Source organism: Charadrius vociferus, unplaced genomic scaffold, assembly GCF_000708025.1.
Source record: "Charadrius vociferus isolate BGI_N301 unplaced genomic scaffold, ASM70802v2 scaffold450, whole genome shotgun sequence".
In the NCBI taxonomy this organism is placed as follows: Eukaryota; Metazoa; Chordata; class Aves; order Charadriiformes; family Charadriidae; genus Charadrius; species Charadrius vociferus.
Window position 1 is genome coordinate 3,372,830 of NW_009646931.1, and position 19,130 is coordinate 3,391,959.

Below are 19,130 nucleotides of genomic sequence, written 5' to 3' on the forward strand. Positions count from 1 at the left end.
GGGGCTCCCGCCCTGAGGAGCGGGCTGCTGAGGGGACGGGGCGGCGGGAGGGAGTTGTCGCCCGGGGGGCGACAGCCCGAGAAGCCCACCCTGCTCGCCCAGGGCCGGGGCGCGTGTGGGAAGGGTATGTGGGTGTCAGGGCCCTTCCGCTCTGTGCCCGGTCTCCTCAGGAGAAAGCTGGAGAGGGGTAAAAAATCGCATCAAGGAGCACAAGGGCTTCCGCGCCTGAGGGGAGGGCTGCGTGTCGGTTGTCTCCGAAGCTTCCCCGTGTATGAAATTCCCCTTTCTGAGACCACTGGGCAGGAGGGACTGCTTCAGAAGAAGGAGAAGTGGGGCACTTCTTGTTTAATACCCAAATTAATGACTCGTGTAGTGTTTGGTTACACAGGAGCTCAGAGGTTAGAACATCACTATGTGGGCTTTATAGCTGTGCCGAGGTACTGCTTCACTGGATGTGCTCCAGAAGTCTCTTTTTCTAGGCCAAACCCCTCTTCTCAAAGTTGAACCTCCAGAGCACCCTTTCTCGAGTCTTCTGGCAAGCCGATGGCAAACCACCTCAATACCTCACCAAAAAGATCACAGTTGCCTTCACCTGTGGAAGAACTCTGGACACTTCATCTACGAATCGTCCTGTTAAGTGAGTTGGGGAGCCTCTGCCTACCATCCCACCACGAGAGTCCTGCCAGAGTTGCTACTCGCCTTCCCATCATGTCATGCTCATCTACCAGTTCCACTCACTACAACCGCGTTCCCTGTCTGAGAAGGTCTCCTTTAATCTCTGTGATTGTTCTTAACCTTCTTTGTTCTCAACCATGTCCACACCTTCTAACGTGGCAAACAGTACAGGGAGGAAATGAGCACTTCAAAACTTCAGGTTATTATTGTAATAGTGGCAAGTATTGTTATTAAACAAATACTTTTGATTATCACCAGAAGCATACTTTCCTCTGCTAATCTGCAGTCCTTACCTTGGCCAATTTGTTTTGCGTATGTTTTATCAGCCCTAGTCATGCCAGCACTGTTTCCTCTCTTTTTTTCTTATAAAAACCATGCACACCAATGTTAATCTAATATAGTTAATGCTGAGAATTTAATTTGCACAAAAAAGCAATAAAAATAGGAAAATTAAACTTCTTCAGCTATGCTAGCTCAGCAGCTACAAAACATATTGCAATTATTATGCAATTATTTCTGATTTCGGTTATTTTTAAAAGCCGAATACATGTGTACAATATGGTTAGAAAGTCTCCTGCCTGCTTCTTCCAACACCAGCAAAATTTCATGTAATCATGTGTGACTAACATGAAAATTATTTAATATGTCAGTACAATCTCTTACATGTTGAATAGTTTTACCACGTTGAATTTTTATTTCCATTCTCAATGCCAGCATATCGTAAAGATGGTGTTTGGGTATGTTTGCACGGGATGGTCGCGTATAATAACACATTAATAATAAATAGTACATTTTGGCTATGGTATTATGGAATAGTCATTTATTGAGAAATGGGAAATACGGTATTCACTAATTCCCAGAGAATTATTGTTCGTCTTCTCCTAAACTGTGGCCCAGGATAAAGGCTTTGGGCTTTGTAGTGGCAGCTAGCTTAGACGCATTAAACCAAAGATCTGTCTGAGAGAACCTGACTGCCCTTTACGTTAGTCTCCTTGCACGGAAGACTGTGCTTTCATCTCTTCTTTTCTGAGCCCCCTTTTGGGTCCCTCTCCAAGGGCAGGGCATTTCCTCTCATTCAAAACACTCAGACGTAATATTGTGGCTGAAGTCTCTGTAGGCAGAGCACAAGATTAGGAGCCAGATCTCAGCCCTGTTGCTGATTTTGCCCTCAGGGCACTGTAGGACACTGCAATAGTCATGTTTTTCCACCTGTGCTTCTACTGTCTATCTACAGGGTGAGAACAACTCAGAGAGTTTTATTAAATGCTCCGCACAAGGTAACAGAAGTTGTTAGTAAGACGGAGAGAGTCTAATCTGCAAGAGGCAGAAAGTGGAGTACATCCTCGCTAGCAGCTTCTCTCAAAATCTAAGTATTGCACATTGGCAGTGTGATGGCCTTCCTATGCCACTCCGTTCCATCGTACAACAGGCATGGGGTGACGATGCGAGGGGAAGAGGGTGTTCTCTTCTGCTCAGCCTCCTGGAAAAGCTGGGGGGATTGCAGCCAGTTTTGGCTTTGAGTGCCTGCCCATGTGATGAAACCACCCACACAGTCCTAGCTACTTCTCCAGAAGGGAGAGGCCTGAAGTGGCTTATAGATATCTTTAGTCACACCTTATCACTCTGTTGTCCTATCTTGATAGCATCTGCTATTTAGCTTACTTGGCATTGTTAATTTTTTTTTCCTGCTTCTGGCTACTGCCTTCTGCAGAACGCAAAGCGCTGGTCACATCTCCACTTACAAATTATTTGCAAAGGAATTCACGTTATTGAGCTGGTCGATCGCTTCCCTGCTATCCTTCAAGCAGCTTAAACCTGTTCTATGAGCTGGAAGCGCCACATTTTCTCTTTCCTCGTTGGACTTGTTCTGGTCTGATTATTTCCAATCTGAATATAGTTTGTTTTGCATTAGCTGTTATTTTTTTGCTGAAGGATAATTTAAAGAGAGTTTGGTTTTAGATTTTGTTCCCAGGCTGTTGTTTGCTTATAGTAATGTATTTTTTTCACTCTTTGTGACAGATGTCCCCCATAAATGCAGGCATCTCTGTGGTAACAAGGGAGACAGCTAAAAAGTGTGGTTTGTATCTGCTCCCACCAAAACGCTTTCTTTTTTTAATAACTTGCTAGCACAGAAAGGAGGTAGTTGATGCCTCTTCACAATATGGTATGTTTCAGAAAACTTGGCTGGGAATTTTTGTATTTTACTGTGCTGGTTGTGTAGCACCAGAAATGGGCCTGATGAGGTCAACACAGGAAAGTACTAAGGACTGGAGAAAGTCACAACTGGAGCTGCTCAGACAGGTCTTTTAACTGAGACAAAATCTTGAGAGGGAGGAAAGCCTGCCTAGGGACTACTTTTCCTTTGAAGTGATCTTTCAAAGGCTGAAGGAAAAACCCAGAAATAGTTGCAGGGAATATTCTATAATATTTAAACTTACACTTGCTAAATGGATATTTCCTCTGCTTTTACCAACATTCCTTCTTCCTCATGGTTATTACACCTGCACTCTCCTCTTTGCACCTTTCTGCATGGAATCACATTCTATGATTTGTTTGACCTCTTCACGGTAACATTTCTAGGAAAGCCCCAGAGAAATTCACTTGTTTTGCCCTTGAGATTTTTCCTGTGCCACAGGGTACTGCTTTGCCATGGCTGTAATAGGCACCTTGAGGCTGGGCTGCCCTCAACTGGGCCCCATAAATCTGAATGTTCCTCCTCTTCCATAGGAGCAGAAATCAGCAGCAGGTGGAGGAGGCCAGGCTGCCTGTGTCACTGGTGCTAAATCCCTCAGGGCTTTTGCAGCAGAAATCAGCTGGACCTTCGGGAGCCTGCCTTAAACAGCAGCCTTACCTGGGTGGGACTGAACAGATCAGTTCCTGTTAGGAAAGAGAACAGTCCTCCAGAAATGTAGCTTACTCATCTCTCCCTGCGAGAGGAAGGACATTATCTGCCTCTGGATATATTTTTCTTTTTAGTTTGTAGCCACTGGGATATACAAAAGCAATTAATGCAATCTTTCTTTACTACAAAGAGTAAAAATCCTCTTCTTTTTTCCTTTCACTTTCTCACATTATTATGGAAGTCTGTGCTTGCATGTTAGTGTCTTTGATATGAATGTGCTTTCTGTAGGTTTAACTAGGAGAAAAATAATTTCTTGGTCTTTTCACTAACATCCAGTGTAAAATAGGTTTATCTTGTATATCTTCCCTGTGGGGACTACAGCTTGGAGCTGCAAAAAGTGGCTTGATAATCTAATGCAGCTTTCCCACAGACACTCATGCTCAGAATTATTCCATAACATATTTCATTCTTAAATTATTTTAAAAGCACAAGTCCATGCAAACAACAAAAGAGGATTACGCACTCCTTACACAAACAGATTGTGCCTGAAATGACAGTGCATCTATGTGAATAATTTAAAAAGGGAAAAGTGCTTAATTTCTTCTTGTAGAAAAGCTCTGCAAGCAGAAAGGCAACTGTCCAAATCGGCAACAAGACCTTTGGAGGTAAAGAACAAAGCTTTGTTAAAAGCCTTCCCCAGAATCAACAGGGCATATTTCAGGTCTCTATACCATGAATCAACTGGGTTTGTGTATCATCCTCCGCTTTGTTTTTTCTAAAAACAGTGCCTCATTCTCACCTGCACAGCTGCTCCTGCATGGGGCCATGGGAATTCTGTGCATTTCAGCTTGCTCAACCTTCCCCTGTTTTTCTGCAAGTAAAAAAATATTTTCTTTCTGCTTGGCCCCACAGATACAGCTAGGGACCAAGATCACTCAGGAGAAAATCCCTTGCTTCCCAGCCCCTGCACAACCTAGAGGCTTCCCTGCAAGCCTGGGCTTTGAGACTTCTCAAAAGCCTAGTGGGAACATCTGTGTGAAGCCACCAGACTACCAGAGGCCAGGCAGAAGACACCTTGCAGAGAGCTGACTTCCACCCCTCCACAAATATAAAGGGCTCTTTGAAGGCATGCCACTGAAAGTCCTGAAAGGCCAGTTGCCCAAGAACAACCAAGAAGAAGATTATACTAATCTGAGCATCACTAAAGAGTAAAATCCCTAGTATTCAATTACGCTGGAGAGCACCTTGATTATGTTTTAATAGCACAAAAGACAAAGTAGTTCCCACAGAAAGAGGCATTTACATGCCATATTTACTCCACACCATGCAGGGAGTTGCTTTGTCTCTACTCTTGCTCTAAGGTTTCTATTCCATTCAGAATTTGTAAATCAATTTCCTCTTCCCATTCAAACCGAAGAAATCCACATTCCTGCATATTTTATATGACTATTTGCATTACAGAGAAACCAAGCACCTTGCAAATGGCATTTCAAACTGCTTTTTTTTTTTTTTGTCTTTGGTCCTTACAAGATTTCTTAATGTACTTGGCTTCTGCAAGCTGAAACTGTGATTCTGTCCCACGCTGTATTCCCATGACACAATTCTGTCACTGATTTTGTTGTGGAGGTGCAAAATTGCATATGCATTCTATCTTTGTTGTCACTCTTCCAGCTTTTGAAAAAGAAGTTTCCTTACATCTCCAGAAGAACTGAATCTCACTATGATGTCAGTCATCTGTTTTGTTTTTTAAAATGCTTCTTCTGATACAAAGACTTTCAGACCATATTTTTTCTTCTATGACTCTTCATTTATTTTGAGGCTTTAGGATCTTTCTTTTGTATGTATAAATCAAAACTTGTTGAAAGAAAAGAAAGGAAAATGCAAGATTTCTTTACCCTGTATCACTATAATCCAAGTAACAGTTTGTTTGGGTCTGATTCTTATTTGCATCCAAAGCCCCCTGCCTCTGCTGGTGTTGGTGTGAACGAGTGTCAGACCTTCCTTTTTATTTCTCAGAGATGGTTATACCATTTATCCTGGACCACAAGAGAAAAATATCAAAGGGTTGGAAAGTGGGATAGGATCCAAGGTTAAGACTCTGCGATTTGGTGTGGAGACCATGGAGATTTCTGCACTTTACACAAGGACAGATATAAACCTTATGTAATCCTTCTTCAGTGGAGATGCTTTGCATAAGGACTTCCACAAATGAAGCACCTAATTACCACCAAATATGTAGCAAACAGAGGAGTGAGAGTAAATCTTTGATATACTGTACCAGTTCTTAGAGATCGTGACAAACCACATCACAGAGAATGTGATTCAGAGTACGTAGAAAATTACAAATGTGGACCCAAGGGCAGAGTTTCATGAAGTGATGAGATCTGGGTTTTGCATTATCAAGGTTAAACAAAGCCAAAGCCACATTCTCCAGAGGGGTGAACCATTCCACTCAATAGAAATCATTCATACATTTTTGAAGGGATTTCTTTAAAGTGATTTCTTCTGTCTAGTAGGATTTTTTCCAGCATGGAATACTCTGTATCTGTGCAATGCCATGGCTGAAATGTCCCCCATTCTCACAGTTTTAAACTGTGCACTTGCTCTTTTGCTTGAATGTTCAATGTCAGACATTGCATTGCCTTCTGCCAAATCTATCTGTTTAGTAGGTTCCTCTCACCACAGACCTGTCTGCTGCTTTCCAATCACACCATGTGTACCACAAGCCTTCGTTTTCTAGGAATCATTAGGACTTGCTCCTCTGCCACACCTCCCCTTCCAAGTGGAGAGCTGGAGTAGACAGATAGGTTTGGCTATCACCAACACTGTTCCACCAAATAGACTCTGTCTGGTAAGGAGGAGAGGAGGGTTTTGTCTCCCAGGACTTGGTATGTGAACAACTTGGTATGTGAACAACCACCTTGAAACCATGGGCTGCTATAACTGATGGTATGCAGAGTTCCTAGAAGTAAGACTCTTATCTCCAACTTCTGTTTGGGATCAGCAACATCTTGGAGTTTCAATAAGCAGAAAGAACAGATTTCAACTCACCCATACCAGTTCTTTCAGTTTCAAACTTTTCCTGAGTTTGAACTGCTGTCCAAGAAATGAGAATAGAGCACCTTTTTCCCAAGAGTGCCAACTTATGGAGAAAAGTCTTATCTTACAAAGGGATCGGGTGATACAGACCTCTGAGGAAATATGGACCCTGACTCTGGAACCTGTTAGCTTTTACCCTGGGGAGTCTGCTCTTGCAGGCCATGACAGCAAGAGCCTGGCCGACAGTCTGGTGCTGCTTCCATTTCCTTTAGCTTTCAGGTTGAATAAACATCATTAAATATAAAAAAATTAACATTTGTTTCTAGTCAGTTGCTAGTTATTTCCTTCTGTTGCTCTGGAAGGAAAAATACAACTACTGAGAGGTATGGATACACTTTATTAATCAACTTTTAAGTGCATTTAAAAATAAAAGCCAAGAAAATATAGCCTCAGGTTGAAATTATTACTGGAAGGAATGGAACCACTTACAATAAAATGTAATAATAAAGTGCAGAAAGTAATTAAGATAGAATTGTTTACTTGGGTACTTGCTTGCCATTTTATTTTACTTTGCAATTTTAAAACACAAATCTGTTTTGTAAATAAACAATGTATAGTATTTGCAGTAAGGATGTTGTCAATTCCATTTTAAGTAATTGAATAACAAAAGCATAGCTGCAATTGGATACCAAAGAGTGGAGACAGATGGATACAGCAAACATTTTTTCTATGAACATTAGGTAGTTGGTACTTTTTGGACTGAAGTGAATACCAAGTTCCTTAAAATAATTTTTATTGCCTTTTCTCAGCATTTGTTTCTGCAACCATTTGTGAAACCAAGAAGTTTTTGTTTAGAAAGTTCAAAGAAAGGGAGAGTCTTGAGAATATTTGTGCATATGAAGGCTCAAAGAATGGCTTGTAAACTGTCATTTTCTGTCATTTCTCAAAAAGGACTAGGTTGCCTTTGCCCTTTTATCAAATGAGTCAAATTTTGCTGTCCAAACTCGACAACAGCATAACTTTCTATATGGAGCTATCCCTGAGGATAGCCCCATAATTGGACCAGATTGCTAAATGGTATATTAAAGTTATTAATAATAAATATTTTAAATGAAGATGCTAAAATGTTTGCATTTGCACATATGTGCATTTTCTGTCATTAGTTGGGCCATATCTCTTCTCTATCCAGAATTTTATTCCTGATGGGCAAAAGTCTTGGCCTCTGCTATTCAGACTTTTGGAACAAGTTTCATATACCTGTTTTTGTCTCATTAAATCTCCAACAAGTTTCAATTCAGCTCAAAACACATCACTTACAATTTCATTTAATCACTCTAAAATTCAGCCTTGGTATTTATTCCAGAATCCTGCATGTGTTTTGCTCTGCTGCTCAGGATGTTTTAAGTCCAGTTTGTATATGAAGTAGTATGCAGAATGAAATTGCGGTGACGTTCACAATGATTATATCTGGAAAATGTATTCTCCAAAGGTTGCAATGAGATGGTAGCTGGTTGCAACAAGAAGCTGACTTGTGAAGAAGACAGTCTCTGGTAGTGACTGCATCCTTCAACATGTCCTGTGCTTTGAGAGATTTGTTTGCAGCACTGAATTTCCTGAAGAAAGCAAATAGGTCCATTTGCTTTGAGAGTCTTTATTAATGTAATTCATGGAATGAGAAGTTCCCTTGGGAAGGGCAGTCTTGCCTTTGGATTTCATTTTCATTTGTATTTCTTTCAGAGCTTTCATGAAGCTTTTGAATTCACCTCTCTTTGTCAGCATCATTCCTTCCCAAGACTCTGCTGTCAGTTCCAGGAACCTGACCGTCCCACCTGCTGTCCTTCAGAATATATCAAATCAGACCTTTTTTCCTCAGTGAGGAATGAATATTATACAAGTGAATAGAAGGGTTGACTGAGAGACATCTTCCAATCCAGGATGACAACAGTCTGTGCCTGCTCCATTTGGAGCTTAAGCCCCCACGTTTACACTACATGCAATTGGGAGTTTTTCCTTCAGACAATACTCAGTCATGTCCCCTGAGCAAAGTTTCCCCAACACGCTGTGATTGACAGACATCCAAAGTGAAAATCGTTGATTTAGATCCATGTACCCACCCCAACCCCCACCCCCCTGCCCCACAAGGGGTTGGAGCATGTTTAATGGGCGTCTGGGATGGAACTTCTTCTGAGACTAATTCAGACGCACCAGAGTTGCTTTGCAAGTCAAACCATGATGGCACATTCATTCTCAAGTCACACCAAAACAAAATGTTAGTGTAGACACAGTCAAAGCTTCCTGACTTATTTTCAATTTATTTACTTAAACTTGATTTAGGAACCAAACCAGAACAGTCCCTTTATCTTGCTACACAACAGCAAATGCCTGTCCAAATCCCCTCTCTGCCTGTGAGGAGGTAGGATTGTATGATACTTATCAGTCTATGAAAGCTATACCAAATTAAATTGAATCCATGCCATGCCAGTAGGCCTTTAAGTCTCAGTTCAATTCATGATGGAGAGAGATTGCCATCGGTATTTAGCAGAATTTGATCTACAAAGTAGCATGTATTGCCGTATACAACTGGTATCCAAAGAAGCATTTGTCCATTAGGAATGGCTTCATGCTTCACTAGTACAGAAGGTTAGCAAAGAATGTGATGTTCCTCATAAAAGGCGTAAGTGAGCTAACAGGATCATTAGTTTAAAAAAATCCTTAACTTTGTTGTGATTAATACCTGAAATTGGTAAGAAAAATGATACGACTTATTACTCTTTATGTTTTAGGGTGGGGTTTTTTCCACTTTTTTTCTCTCCTGTGTGGTTACAGAACAGTCTTTTCCCTTCAGTTGATTATCAATTTGTGCTCAGTCTCAGGGTAAGGACATTAGCACAGAGTTCTGTTTTGCAGGCTTCATGCTGTACGTGGGAATTGCATTTGTTAACATCAACTTTTATATTTCATGAGCATGCTTATTATTCAAGAACTTAGTGAAAAATTACAACTCTTAGTTTTGTGCCAATTTAATCTAATACAATAGATCACATTCTCTTTTATGTTTTTAAGGCCGATTTATGTTACTTATTGCATGTAAAGTTCCTTTAAAGAGGATCCCATTACATTTTCAATGTTTGACTTGCCTTAGTGTAAATAAGAACCTATCCATATGCTCTATTCTTTCCTTCAGCTAATATTAAGTAGGTATCTGGTCCTGGAGCCAAATCTGCTTTCATTTACGTGGTTACAGCTCCAAGTAACATTAAATGAGTATAGAGATTGGATCCTCAGGTATTATCTCATTATTAAAACTAATTATGGGAGAGTTAACAAAAGCTGAGTAAGCACTGAATCATAAGATCATGACTGTATCCTTTACCAGCATTCCAGCCATACCAGTATAGATGGCAGATTGGACTGCTACTTTTCATTGGTTGCAGGTTTTTAAGTCTCCTTACTTACCAACTACACAATACAGGCTTGGAATTTACAGTCTCTAAAACAAAATAAAATTAAATGGAAACCCTATTAATCCAAAATCAGGATGTACCATTAACACAGAGCTACTTATCTGATTATGTACTTGCTCATTGGGTTAGGTTGCATCACAAAAGACCAGCTCAAAACTGGTTAAGCACACAGCTAAGCCAGCCACATCTTTGCACAGAAATGTTATAATACTTGTTAGCAAAAGGAAATTACACTTATAAATTGTACTGTCGAAAAGAATTCCTTTTACTGCATATCCCATCAACTAATAGTCGTTGGAGTATTCAGTCTGGAGCTGCAGAAGAGGTTTATTGCTACTTCCTGGTCCTTTAAATTCTCAAAGGGCAAGCATTCATTTACAGAATTAAAATGAAAAAACACAGATGGCCAGTGTTGATAACCATACTAAAAGCAGTTAGGGGCCAATCCTGGAAACATTTACTTACTCAGATAGCTTCTTCTCACGCAAATAATTCTATTAAAATAAAACAGATTACAGATATAAGAAAGGGACAAAATGCATAAATGTCAGAAAAAATAGCTAAAACCTCTAGCTGTATGCGTATTATGTCTAGTTGAAAGCATTCACACACATAGTCATATTCTTCAATCTTTTTATTGCATGAAAATGTATCAGTCTAAGCTTTTCCTTTCCCTGCTACAAATGTGATCTGAAGATACACAAAAGACAGCGAGTGTGTCGCTCAAAATCTCCAGGTAGTGGCAGGCTGAGACTCTACAGATCTGCTGGTCGATAAGATCAATTTATATTTAATTTAAATTTTAATCGCTAGGAACATATCCTAAGATTTTACTGCTCTGAGATGAGATGAAATCCATAAAAAAAGAATATATGAAGAACATTAAATACTTCTATTGAATATTGGGGCAGTGTCTATTAAACCGGAAATTCAGCATATAAGATTCTTTCATAGACTATTTCCTTGGGGCTATAAATCAAGTGTGCGGGAAATCCTTACTAGCGTCAAGACCAGCCATGAAACATCATTTACGCTGACATTTCCCTTCCCTGATCAGAGGGCAATTTGGGTTTCATAGCCATGCATATAAAGAAATGCTCTGCATTCAAAACCTTCCTGTGGTACATGTGGAAATTTTTGAGAGGACCCTGCATCCATCAGGTATTTTAAGACATTTCCATTAGTAATGACAATAATTGATGAAATATGTTCCTCTAATTCCTTCTCTCCCTTAGCCCTCCCCCACGCCTTTTGTCCTTCAGCCTCCATCCCTTTGTGTCCTCTTTGTCTGTTTTTTTTCCCTTACGCCTCCCCTTCATCCCTTTGCCCTCTTCCATGACCTGTGTTTTCTTTTTTTTTTCCCTGCGTGGTTCGATCCCCTCTGTTTGCCTCTGTTTCTCCTGCTTTTGTTTTAACACTATGTCACTCTTCTCCCCCTTTCTCTCTCCCTTCACCCATCCTTTCTTCCCAGGTACTGTGTCAGAGAGGGTAGCCTTAGTGAAGAGATTCAGCTTTTCTAAGGCTGCCGATCATGGACTTATCTTTTTAAAGACAACATTTTAATTACTATGTCTAGATTTATACCCAAGCCTGTGTACCTCTACAATGAGAACAGTTATACTGTACAGCAGACAACCAGAAAAAAAGAAAGCTTCTGTTTATCAATTAATCTGACTAATTATCCAAGCTATCACTGCTAAAAAACGTACTACCTTCCCGGAGCCCAGATCTCCTTGCTTCCCCCCATTAATTACCTAGGAAAGCAGAAGGGCACTTGGGCATGCCCTGAAGGTCAAACGAATGGGAACAAAATCCTAAAGCTGATGACAAATTCCCACTATCTATCAGGCCACAGTGGTCACAATTTCAAGGGATGAACAAAACACAGTTTGCCATTGGGCTTCCCCACCAGCTCATCAGGTAGCTATAGCTGACCTCATGTATACTTGCAATTTTAGTTATTTCTGCATTTGGAACTCAGTTGCATTCATATTAAACCTTCTTTACATTGCTCTGCCGATGAAAGGGGACCTCTGAGTAGCAGTAAATTACATTAATATCTCAGAGTGATGTGATGGGGTGTTAGAGCAAAGTGGTTGCTGGCACCTGGAATTCAGCACAAATTCAGGAAGGAATTTTCAAGAGCACATGGATGCCTTTCTAGGAGATGAGCTTTAGCTGTTGCACGTTACTGGACTGGGTAAAGTTTAACTGAATGAAATTCTGTGATGCAGGCTACACCTGTGATGAGATTGAATGCTCAGAGTGGTCGCTTATAACCATAAAAATCCATCCATCTTCACTTTTTTTTTCTGGAGATCTTTATCTTTTTGTTTGTTTTCTTGCAAACATCTCCAAAAGATACAGCATTTTTGCAACAGTAGGGGAATAAGGATACAGTGATGTTCTTTGTGTGGTTTGCTTGTTACCTTTGAACACAATTTATATGGAAAATCATGAATAAGCTTTTTCATAGGAGGAAAAATTGTGTGAGGGACTGTCAAACTAAGCATGATAGCCTTGTTTTGTATTTATAAACTCTGATGTTTCCAAAGCAGATTTTGAACAGAAACTTCATGTTTATACCCAGGTCACTGATAAAAATCATTGCTGTTCAGGTCCTCTGATTAATTTAGTTCTGTGAGGTACAACTCCTTGTCCTTGCCTCTGTCACTGCAACCCAGCTTCCTCTGTCTCTGAGGAGTAATGATCTTGGAGATGGGAGTATTTGATAACTGTGTGATTATGGTCTGAATGCTCTATAAATGTTTTTAAAAGCAATAATGAAAATGTGCGAGTAACAACAGATAACCCTGGAAAACCTCGCTTACTGCTATAAAGACGTCACTCAAATGTGGTTTATTTTTCTGTCAAGAAAAAGAAGTTCCTTAGGAACTTAGGTCTAGACTGGGATTTCCTAAGGGTTTTGTCCTGGGTAGATAAGCAGAATGAGTATGATATTAGCTGGAAAATTCTCCTGCACAGCCTCAAAAAAAAGATCTCTCGATGGCTGTTAGAAGGTTTTGCGGACTGCTCGTGCCTTGGAAGGAGGACAAGGGGTTGGGAGAGCATGTTTGGAAACCCTTAAGCTAATGATAACCCTGGTCGGGATCAGTTATAAAAACACAAAGGTCGTAGTCCAGTAAAAATTCCACGTTCCACTGAAAAAGCGATCTGCGTTTGAAAAGCAGGGATGGTTTTACCTAGATGATTTCCGTAAACACTGCAAAAATGTGTACAGTGTGGCCTCCCAAGCAGTTGTATCAGTTCAGCTGGAGAAGCTGTGAGCTGTGAGCCCACGTCCCAGAGTGGAGTGTGCCACGGGCACTCTCTACACTGACCTTACCACTGAGATAAAATAGGAAAAATGTGTAAGTGAAAACTGAGCTGTGGGTGGATTTTTGAGCTGTGTGTATGGTCAGTTTATGAACCTGAACTTGAAATGAAAGCTTGTAGCACAAATTTCAGGGCAAGGAATAGGGTGGGGAAGAAGTTTGAAAATGTGTAGTTTGTGTTAATACTTTTTTAACCTCCTTGACATTTAAGCAGGTCAGCAAAATCAGAAAATTTACAGCAAATATTTTTCTTCAGTGTGCATACACAAACAGAAATGTATTGCAGCCTGTTTGTGAGTATAACTGTATCCTGCTAACACTGGGGGTATGTTATAAAGTGGGTGTTGGAGATTGTTTTCTGTGTGTGAAAAAACAAATAATACTCTTTTGAATATAAATGACAGTTCATAAATATGCACTGAACACAGATTCAGCATTTATTATCTCTTTTGTTGTTGTTGTTCTGCTTTCCAAATGGGCCCTTTCAAAATTTTTCTTCTTTTTCTCCCCAATCATGGTTCATGGCTTTTCTCTGTAGCTCCTTGTCCCGTCTTTGTATATTTTTCTTACACACTGTCCAATTTCCTCCTTTTCCTCCTCTGATTTCTCTGATTACCTCTTGCTAGAGATGGTCTTCTTAAAATAATAATACAACTACAGAAAAAAAAGGTTAGTCAGATGCACATAACCATACATTTCTACCATTTTTACACATCCTTCACTTTCTTCCATTCCTTTAGGTTGTCTGTGACTTTACAGAGCACCCTATAGTCACTGCGTGCGTATCAGTGAGCTGTGCCCAAAACAGCTCACGGTCAAGCTTCCTGGTAGGTGTGGGTGGCTGGTCGGTGCTGACACCTGTGTAATGGTGAATGTGGCTTGCCATAGGCCTCTGTTAAAACGCTGAAGCCATGCAAACACTGAAGCAGAATGAAAAATTTTGGTCCAGTGCTCAGGTCTGTGCTTTGGCCATGGTCAGTTTTCTAAAGCAAATATCCCACATTGCAGGATCCCAGAGGAAGTTGTTTTCAAGGTGCGGTTAGTGCCCATTGCTGCTTTCCCCACTGATCCTTATATCCAGAGTGGATGCAAAGTGCGTGCAGGAGATTCTCCCAGAAGTTAGACTGTCAGGGACGTCTCCATCTTCTGGATGGAAATCTGTAACCTCATTACAGATTTCCACACAAACTAGTTTCTGCCCTGTTTTCATTTGTTCTTTTCTTAAATGTACTCCTGCAATATATACTTCATGAAATCAAAAGATTTTAGTGCTTTTTTACCAATAAGTGTTTCTTGGTGTTCGATAATCGCTTGAGAAAAAAAACCTTGGCCACAGCCAGTAACTGTACAGAGTCCCGTATTAACTAGTGAGCTGGAGCTGATCTGTTACCTATAGTCAGCATTAGGACAAAGGGGATGTGGACATAATAAGTGTACAGAATTGGCAAATGGAAAGGAGGAAATGGATCTTAAAGATTGAATAAAACAGTAGATGTGGCATTTCTACTGAACACAGTGCCATAAAAGGGGAAAATATTATATGACAAAAGCCTAAGAAAGAAGAGAAGGTGGTTGTTCTGTGTTTTGTGGGTGTTGATGTGCATTCCCAGCACCCACTATGAAGCAGTTCTCCACAGGCTGGCTTCTAGAGCTGACCTACGAGTGCTTTGAAAGAGGCTGACGATAAATTTATATATCCTCATTGCACATATTAGTTTTTAAAAGTCCTTTCTTGGTGTTCTGGAAAAGCAATTTATGAAAGCTTCTCTGTTCATTCAATGCAATCACAGGCTCCGTAGACAGAAATTCCTGATGCATTGAAATCAATCTGCCTGTGATACAACTCCCCCATCACAAACAGCACAGTAAATCCTGATTTGGTTCCAGAGACCTGCCGTGGAGAACCGCTTTTAGAGTCCTTACAAGTTCCAGTGTCCTCATATTACGAGAAATATAAAAGGCAGTGACACCAGCAGTCTGCATCTCCCACCAGACCATGGGGGAGGTGGGTGAAAAGGGAGTTCCCTGTCTGCAGTTTCTAGCAAAATCAGGTATTTGTGTGTCTGTCTAATTACAGCAGGGAATTGCTGACCTTCAGCTATGGACCTTCCCCTTTGTCGGTCCCTTTTTCCTTTTCCTACAGCTCCTGAGGGTCAGCATTTTGTCACGCCTACCCAGAAGGTGATCAATAATGTATTGGCCTTACGTTGATTTAGTTCAGCCTCACCACAGATTACAGCCGCACTGATAGATGAGGAGGCAGCTTTGGGAGCCGAATAACTGTTTTCAGCCCATCACCCTCAGCTGGGAAATACACATGTTTTTTGAGTTATGAAAGCCTGGACCCAGCTGCTAGTGGGTATTTAAAAGCTACGTGTCTTGACACTTGGGAGGAAAAGCAGAAAGAACCTAAATGACACACCACATCTTCTGATCACTTACAATCAAGAGTGCTTGACCTGTGAAAATTATACGGTTTTTGCTTCACCTTTACTCTGGACAGACAGGCACACACAACCCATAAATGGTGTGCTGGAGAACTCCCAAATTCTTAAGGCAATAGGCAAGTTGGTCCTGAGCAATATCAGATTAAGGCGGCCCAAATAAAATAGAAATGGAAGCGACAGAGCTTGACTGCATTTTGAAAGGGATTTTTAGCTGCCAGCCATGTAATTATGTTTACATGTTTCTCTGCCCAAAATGCAAGTCATGGTATACTGGTGAAGCAGGAAACTTTCACATTCCACAGGGTCCAGACATCACAGAAACAACCGTGAAAAGTTCACACAGCAGGTCAGCACATCCTGCGTTGCTTCAGTGAGGCAGCGTGCATTTGTGAACTGGGAAACTCATCATCGGTGCGGCCCCGGCAGGACTGCAGACAGGCCAGAAAGTGTGCCAAAACACTTCTTAGGGCTGTGTGGGTGTGCAAGTGAGTTACTGTTTAAAACCATTAACTGCCTAATATGAATGTATTCACTATTAACTGAGAACATTACTGTTAGATAATCCCTGCTTAAGGTGATTTTCAGTTGTCAGATACCCTGTATTAGAGATACAGTACCATTCTCGGCTTGTCCCATTTCCTTCACACAGCAGTACTTAGAAGTGACAGAAGTCAATCTAAATTCCTATATGATGAATATAAATTCTTCACGGTAAAAAAAAAAAAAAAAATATTTTGCTTTCCAGGCATGACCACAGGCCCATTTAGCCTTCAGCCTCTGTTATTCTGAGTAAATTCATCAAATAGAGGGTTTAAATTAGAGAGGAGCCAGAATCAGAAACCTGGATCCTCACCAACACTCTGGCCTCGGGCATGTTTCAATTATTTTCAAAGCATTTCAGCTGGGCCACTTTCTATAAAAAAGATCAGACCTAAACCCTGGACCTGGACATGTTGAAACTACAAAGGGATTAAGTTTCAGGTCCAAATGACATAGCTCGAGCTTGTAAAGAGCTGAAACCAAGTCTATCGTTATAAAATAGTGACTTTGGGTGGCTCCATTTTGGGGTGTTGGATATGAGATAAAATTAAGAATCTTGATTTTTTAAATGTGGGTGCTTGAAACATTTTGAACATCTAGTTATTTTAGAGATCACTTATCATTGTTTAAATTCTTTTTCCTCCATAGAACTGTTCAACGGTGGCCAGGACCTACTTGGATTTCATTGTTTCACATTTAAGTAATGGATTTAATAACAAAAGAATGGCAATTCCATATATATATTAACTCATCTGGCACACTTTAAAGTATTTGGAAATCTAATTCAATGTGTACAACTCTGTGCTTCTGCTTTACAACTTTGCCAGCAATACAATCTGTGTCATTCTCTCAGAGATGTCCACTGAGGTTTTACACTTCAATATGCACTGGATAAATCCTATAAGCATGTAGCTGTCCCCACATTTTGGCACCACAGTTAGATATATCCTGAGCCTTTGGCTTGTAATCCCGAGGTTGTCCTATAAAAAACAAGCCATCTACCATTTTGGATAAAATGTTCCCTTAGCCTGCAACAGCATCTGGCAAGCTGGGTAAGGTGAAGGCAATGTCCCTCTGCAGAGCTTGCTAGTCAAATGGTATTGTAACAATTAAGCATGGCCAAAGACAGTTTTTGTTCTGATTTGTGCCTTCTGAATTACAACTCTGATGACAAGGAAATTACCTTGTGTAAATGGCAAAAGAGTTCAAGCCCAAAGTGACATCCTTCTTAAACCAGTTTCAGTACTTATTCAATATTGATTATGCTGTACATTACATTTCAAGCTAAATGTCTTGTCCATAAAAGTCTGTTGCAGTCTGTCAGGAGAGCAGTCTATTCTAACTGTCCTTAAAATAGCACTTCACCAAGACTTTTGCTGTAACACTCTTACTGTTTACTGGCCTTTCTCTCTTAATGGCTGTGCTTTTTATATGAACACAAAACATACGTTTTTCATTTCCTTAGAATAGTAAGAAAGCTTTTTACAGAAACTGCCGCCTAAGCAAATTACAAGTCTATAATATTTCCATTAAGAGATCTTACTTTCCCAATATCGAGTGCTTTTGGTGGTGTGTTATGAAGTCCAACAACATGGAGTGAAAATTGTTCCTGTGACCACAGAAGCATTTTAGATTTTTCTGGTGAGGCCCATAGCCAGGTCATTTAAATATATGTTTGCTTTATGCTTCCTTTTTCGCTTTGTAAGTTAGAGGGATATAGAAGAGATAGAGATTTCTTTCTGAAGAATGATGTCTAAATGGGAGTTGAATAACTTTTAAAGGACTTGCTACACTTTGCCTTATTGGGGAGAAATAGGCACTTCTGGATGGTAACTGCATCAGCAGTCCACAACCACCTCAGTGTCTTTATGGGGATCATTGCTGGCCACTACGGGTTAAAGCCAACATTGGTTTCTCAGGACCTGTTAGGGTAAGAAGCAGGGGAAGTGAAGAGAAATGCAAACACTTGTTCACTGAAGTGATTAATCTCACTTTTGCTCCACACAAAGGTCCTTCTTTTTGGAATGAAATAACTCTGTCAGGCCCAACATAGTTAAGCGAAATGTCAAAATTTTAAAACTGTCTGTAAGTAAATCCTGTATTACAGACTCAAATGTGTGGCCTGAGAGCCTGATTTACATATGCATGCAGCTTAGGAAGTTGTTGGGGTTTTTTATACATGTATAGGCCATGTAGGCCTATGTCAAACTGAACATCACATTTGCTAGCCAGGTTTTTAGTAACTACAGGTGCAATTTCACATAGTCATGTAACCACGAAATGACGTTTGCAGGTATTGCAGTTGTGTGTCTGTGTCCAAGCAACTTTGCAGATTACCTGGTTGTGTGCCTGTGGACTGATAAGGACCAGCTCCTGGTTTACGAGGCCTCTGACTAAGTATGTCTGTGTATATGTAGTCACGGTTTTCTCTAACTTGTTTGCCATGACGTCTACTTCCCATTTCACTCAGCTTGAAGGAATCAAGGGAGGGTCTTTGTATTTTATGAAGCTAACCAGATGTCATAGTGCAAACACCCAAGACAGGGATGGTACACAGCGCTTTGTTTGCATTAGTTATCTCAAAGAAAAAAAGCCACTGAATCCAAGAGTCCCACTTGGACCACCTCCAGCTGCAGAGGAATGTAAGGATAAAAAGAGAGTAAAAGTTTACCCAGGAAGAAACAGGATCTAGCTTTGCATTATAAGGGTGGAAACGAGGTTACAATAAGTAAACAAAAGAGAAAATCTCCTTCCCTGCTTCACTTGCCTGTCCCTTACCTGTAACTCC

General features: G+C 40.5%; 1 protein-coding gene across 1 annotated transcript in view; it reads right to left on the reverse strand.

The window, feature by feature from the left end:
* RAI14 (retinoic acid induced 14) overlaps nt 1-18,787 on the reverse strand; it is a 105,340-nt gene extending 86,553 nt beyond the window's left edge. Inside the window, exon 1 of the mRNA XM_009894719.1 lies at nt 18,680-18,787. Coding sequence (XP_009893021.1) covers nt 18,680-18,787 — 108 coding nt within the window. The remainder of the gene's footprint in view (nt 1-18,679) is intronic.
* Between the last annotated feature and the right edge of the window lie 343 nt (nt 18,788-19,130).